The sequence below is a fragment of the Triticum dicoccoides genome, chromosome 3A, assembly GCF_002162155.2.
Source record: "Triticum dicoccoides isolate Atlit2015 ecotype Zavitan chromosome 3A, WEW_v2.0, whole genome shotgun sequence".
NCBI classification, from domain to species: Eukaryota; Viridiplantae; Streptophyta; class Magnoliopsida; order Poales; family Poaceae; genus Triticum; species Triticum dicoccoides.
The window spans coordinates 129,648,500-129,654,499 of NC_041384.1; the positions used below are offsets into that span (position 1 = coordinate 129,648,500).

At 48.7% G+C, this 6,000-nt stretch overlaps 1 protein-coding gene across 1 annotated transcript; it reads left to right on the top strand.

The window, feature by feature from the left end:
* Positions 1-1,904: 1,904 nt before the first annotated feature.
* On the top strand, positions 1,905-3,402 carry LOC119267562 (ervatamin-B-like). Its single transcript, XM_037548972.1, has 2 exons — positions 1,905-2,567; positions 2,652-3,402. The coding sequence occupies exons 1-2, from the start codon at positions 2,102-2,104 to the stop codon at positions 3,245-3,247; spliced, it is 1,062 nt and encodes a 353-aa protein (XP_037404869.1). The 5' UTR covers positions 1,905-2,101; the 3' UTR covers positions 3,248-3,402.
* Positions 3,403-6,000: the final 2,598 nt, after the last annotated feature.

The following is a 6,000-nucleotide window of genomic DNA, read 5'->3' on the forward strand; positions in this document are numbered from 1 at the left end:
GTAATATAAATGAGAAGGAAGCGAAATGATTGCGAGTTTCCGTTAGAGGAAACCCGGCAAAGATAGGCCGCTGCGACAGCTATCTCACCTAGTCATCGATGGGGCCCACCTGTCGAGTTTATATATAGAGGAACTCGATGAATGTGAGACAACGCGGAGTTTCTTTCTTTCGCCGAGTCCCTTTTTCATGGCAATAGGCAAACTGTGAAGTATGCCGAGTTGTGTGTCACTACCAAGTCTAATTTTTGTCAACGCGATAGAGACATTACTCTCCCGAGCTCCCAATTTATTGAACTTAGTGAATACCCAGAAGTCGGCGAAATCCCTAGTTCCGGTAGTGCTTCATGTGATTACTATGATTATAATTATTATCTAAGGTTATTTTTTTGCAGGAAAATTTTGATTTATTCATCTTCAATCATGGCAGTACAACGAACACCGAAAATAATAAAAATTACGTATAGATCCGCAGACCATCTAGTGACGATTATAAGCATTGAAGCATGCCGAAGGCGCGCCGTCATCATCGCCCCTCCCTCGCTGGAGCTAGGAAACACTTTTTGTAGTGGACAATCGAGAAGTCGCCGTGCTAAGACTCCATAGGACCAGCACATCATAATAGCAACCTCCACCGATGAAGAGAACCGAAGATTGAAGGGATCCAATCTGAAGACACACGAATATAGACGAACGAAAACTGGGTCCGAACAGATATACCAAGGACCACCAACAATCAACAATCGAATCCCGCGAGATCTGCCAGAGACACACCTCCACACGCCCTCCGAAAATAGCTGAAGGCACGCCAGCTTTCCTTTGGAGGAGAGACGCGTAAAGGCTAGGTCTATGTGTGCGAGGTTATATGTATCTACCGTTTTTCTTGATTAAAATTAATTGAAAAGTTGCTCAAATATTCAACAACTATTATGTCTAGAAGTAGGAAAAGTATGGTTGGTTTTGAACAGTCAAAGTAATGTAAAATAGCTTAGTTAAAATCTATACATTGCATTTCAAGCCCTAGCCTAATGAGAAGGAAAAAAATTGTGGTGAAAGGGTTCAAACGATTGGACCAAATCTCGCACTATCTTTTCAACAATTTGATCAAATAAGAAATTTAAAACCCAGTTTATGAACTTACTGCATATGCAGTACATAGTCCCCCTACTGTTTTTGTAGTCACTTTTTCCTCAAGAAAGAACAGGGACGAGCAATCACTAGCATATTCGATAACTCTAAAGAGGCATAATCTAAACGGAAATACTAAACAAATACCTTCTAGTATGATTTAGTCTCTGTTTGGTCTTGTCGTGTCTTCCGAAAAGCACAACAACTTTACTTATTTAGACTACTATCGAACGTCAGAGTTAGTAGTTGAGAGCAGATATTTATGAGAGGCAGCACGAATCAGTAGTCCCGTAATGACAAAGTACCCAGAAAAGCACACCCATATATTTGAGAAATTTGGAATAATGCCTCAACCCAATCCGAGGGATGTCGATTGTGTGTACGCATGCCTCATAATTTTCTTAGAATAGGCGAAAACTGAAATGTTCACTATCCCAACATAGTTTTCTTACATATGCAACGTAAAAATACAAGATGTATTTGTAAAACAAACTACTCTTTTTATCCTTTAATGCAAGACGTTTCTTATGTTATGGGACAGAGGTAGCATATGTTTGTGTACTCTCTCTCCGTAAAATGATCAGAACGCTTTTATATTTCTTTACAGAGGAAGTACGTAATAAACTTAGTGCCACGAATTATTATTTTTATAAATGAAAACATTTTGCTTGTTCAGTGGACACGAATCATAACAACACATAGGATGAGATAATTGCACATGTAAAGCCTTTCCCATCATTACCCTACAAAAATAAAATTGAACCATCCTACCATGTACTGACCGTCGACCGACGGAGAAGCTCAGCTGACACCTCCATGACCCATAGTCATCTTCAAGGATTAGCTCCGGTGGCCACAACTACTGACTAAGCCTGCAGCCACAACGACGTGCTAACCCACACGCATCACCAAAGCGCCTATATAAACATTAGCTCCGGCGCATGCATTTCCACACAGCCCAAGTTAATCAATCAATATGACTTCTTCCATGCCTTGCCTTGTCCTGCTCTTGGGCATTGCCTGCATCCTGCAGGCGTCGCTGACCGCGGCGGCGTGGGAGCTGCCGGAATCCGAGGTGAGGTCCAGGTGGACGAGGTGGCAAACCAAATACTCGAAGCGCTACCCGACCCCCGAGGAGAAGGAGAAGCGGTTCCAAGTATTCAAGACGAACACCAACTCCATCGGCGCTTTCGCCAGCCAGACTACGGTCAACGCCGTCGTCGGCGGGTTCGGGCCCCAGACCGTCACCACGGTCAGGGTCGGCATGAACAGATTCGGCGACCTCAACCCCAGCGAGGTCGCCGAGCAGTTCACCGGGTTCAACAACTCCGTCTTCACCCCAGAGCGTCCCTCCCCGCTCCCCTACGACTCCTGGAAGCCGTGCTGCGTTGACTGGCGCTCGAGCGGCGCCGTCACCGGCGTCAAGTTTCAGGGCTCCTGCTGTAAGTCAAGCTAGCAAACTCCTGCTCAGGTAACTTTATATGTTGGTCAGTTCTTGTAGAGTAACGGACATGTGTATGTGGCAGTGTCATGCTGGGCATTCGCGGCCGTGGCGGCCATCGAGGGCATGAACAAGATCAGGACCGGCAATCTGGTGTCGCTGTCGGAGCAGCAGCTCGTGGACTGCGACACCGGTAGCAGCGGCTGCAGCGGCGGCCGCACTGACACTGCCCTGGGCCTCGTGGCCTCCCGCGGCGGCATCACGTCCGAGGAGAGGTACCCGTACAGCGGCTTCAAGGGCACCTGCGACGTGGACAAGCTGCTGTTCGACCAACAGGCGGCCGTCAAGGGATTCAAGGCCGTGCCGCCGAACGACGAGCGGCAGCTGGCGCTGGCCGTGGCGCGGCAGCCCGTGACGGTGTACATCGACGCCAGCACCTGGGAGTTCCAGTTCTACTCAGGTGGCATCTTCCGAGGCCCCTGCTCCGCCGACGCCGCGAGGGTCAACCACGCCGTCACCATTGTCGGCTACTGCGAGGAGTTCGGTGAGAAGTTCTGGATCGCCAAGAACTCGTGGAGCAACGACTGGGGCGACCAGGGATACATCTACCTCGCCAAGGACGTCTTCTGGCCGACGGGCACCTGCGGCCTCGCCACCTCGCCCTTCTACCCAACAGCTTGACCGACGCCGGCTCGCCGGTGGAGCTTTTTAAATTTGCGTGCGCGCAATACTTGCTTACGTTTAGTGCATCGATCGTACGGATGGATGAGTGATCGGTGGTTGTGTGATACAGTATTGTTTCCCATATCATTTTGATAATGTAAAATAAAATATTGATTGTGTTTACCTAAAAAATTAATACTCCCTCCGTCCCTAAATATAAGTTTTTTCTAGAGATACTAAAAAGTCTCTCTACCTCGACTTTGAAATTCATACAAGAATAACGAAAAACCTTTGGTGTGGCCGCATCCATGGCGAACCTCTAATTACCATGATGAGAACAACTAGGAGAGCACACGCCTAGCGCCTCCCACGCCTAGCCCCGCCGTCGGCCACTCCGGCCACGGCGGCCACCCCCAGCGCTGTGGTCCACTCCGGACGCTGTGGCCACTCTCTCATAGTCGTGCGCTCTCCATCTACGATCCCTCCTTCTCATCATGGCTTTAGCAGATCTGAATTTTGACATCGGCCAAGACTTCGCCGCGGAGGTATGGAGAAAGTGGGGTGTTCCCATCAACTTCGAAGATGGTAAGGATATGGAGGAATTTCTCCTAGTCGCTGAATTCACCAGATCCAAGATTCGCCTCACTGAGGAATCCGTAAGCACCATTCTTCTCTCCTACTTTGGTGGCCGAGCTTCTCTGTTCAAAGTTCATCTGCTTCAAAACTGGTCTTTCAAATTTTCGGTCTCTTCTAAGGAAGTTGGATTCTCGATCATCAAGGGCGGTAACATCTCTATTCCTCTTCTTAACGTTAATTTTCTTCTCTGGGGCAACGGTGGACCGAACTCATGCTGGGAGCTTGATCAATATTTGCAAGAGAAGGAAGATGAATGGACCCATATCTTTCGTAACCATCCTAGGAAATCATACATTCAAGCTCTTAGATCACCTGCTTCCTACGATCAATCTCGTTCAGCAGCTCCTAGATCTTCTCGGGATCAACATCAACGTGATCCACGGGATTCGCATTCAACTGCGATCAATGCTGCAGTTATTGCTCATAGGGCGGGATCATCGCCTATTCAAACTGGCCCATCTGCATTTTGCGTTCGCTGCCTCTTAATGGGCCATAGCAGGCCGGCATGCACAAACCGTATCAAGTGTCACCATTGCAAAAAATGGGGCCACATCAAGAAGGATTGTTTTTCTATCTCTGGACGCGGCCCAGTCAACCCTGTCACCAAGCCCAATCCACCAAATCGCCCGGCGATCGCAATTCCGAGGCAACCTTCCACTGTTCCCGCAATTGTGACTAATCATGTCGTCGCCACGCCGACCAATCAGTCCAATCAACTTAATTCTCCTCTACTTTCACTCCGGGTTGGTAGCATTCACCGCAGCTCTCCCCTGGTTTCCCATCATCTCCAAGCTGCTACCATCCGTCGCTCCGCATCCCTCCCCCTCTCATCCTCTCCACTGGAGCTCTGCAGTTCAGTGATGGCTTCTTTCCCTTTCGATCCAGCGCCCTTCATCCCACCCAATCACCACAGCATTGAGGTGGCGGGCCGGCCTGCGAGGATTAAGGTCATCAATGGGGTGGCGCCAGCGACCCACGAAGAATGGGCGATTGCATCCATTGTCCCTATGTCGAATCTTCCTGTGGGGTTCGATACCATCAGAGAGGTATTATCTGACTTTCTCAATGACAAGCAGCTGGGGTTTTCAGATATTGAGCCATGCCCTTTTGGTCAAGCGTATGTTAAGTTCAATAGTGTCTTTGATCGAGATGCTTTGGTTGCTAATGGACCCCATCAGTTTACCGATGTGCATGCCATTTTCCAACCCCACAATAAGGGTCTGAACTGGAGGAGGTTGGTGATGAACAGAGATGTGTGGCTTCTTTTATGTGGGTACCCATTTGACCGACGCAATATTCAGGAGGTGAACAATGTTGTGAGTAAGTTTGGCAAATTTCTGAGTTGGGACAGAGTGAGGAGTACTAGAGCAAACTTGATGGTCAAAGTGAGAGTGGAAGAACTGAGAGAAGGGTATGACTTTCAGACAGATTCTTTGACAATGCCTGTGGTCATTCTGCAGCAGATTCTCGATGAGGAAGCTCCAGATGAGGACCCCATTGATCCAAATGGAAACCCACACCCTGCCCCTCCTATGGACAATTTCCACCCAAACCAGCACAATCATTTCCTTGGTCCTCTGCAACAACATGAGAATGATGATGTTCATGGGCATATCCAACCACAGAATCACCTGAACCTGCAACTTGGGCTTGACATTCTTCCTGATGTTGTTTTGGCTGAAGCTCAACCTAAGGATGAGAACAATCCCATGGAGGAGGAGGATGAGCAGGAAGATTTGCCAGGTTAGGGACACTGGGCTATGCCACAAGAAGCAGACATTGAACTACATGCTGGTGAATTCATGGAACTCTAGGATCTGATGGAACCTCTGGCAGAAGAACATATGGCTCTGGTGGCTCACAGTAGCATTACTGTCTCTTTGGCACCGACTGACAACAGCATGAGCTCTGGTAACTCTGCCATCGCTCCCTTGGCGCAAATAGAGCCTATTATCCCAGATTTGAACTTGGATGCTCCTCCACATGGTCCAGCCCCAGTCCTTTGGCCCAACATCAAGTAGCAGCCCAAGAACGTGTGGCCCATTTACCTGACCTGGAGACCCATGTGCCTGTGGTGGTTGCTGCTCCTCTGTTGAAACTTGCACCAGATCCTCTGCTGGAGTCCTTCCATCCAC

What these genes read in the sequence shown, in the direction of transcription:
- LOC119267562 (XM_037548972.1), top strand. Translation starts at nt 2,102, where the DNA reads ATGACTTCTTCCATGCCTTGCCTTGTCCTGCTCTTGGGCATTGCCTGC. An exon ending in CAAGTTTCAGGGCTCCTGCT is followed by an intron (nt 2,568 to 2,651) that starts GTAAGTCAAGCT and finishes TGTATGTGGCAG; the next exon opens with TGTCATGCTGGGCATTCGCG.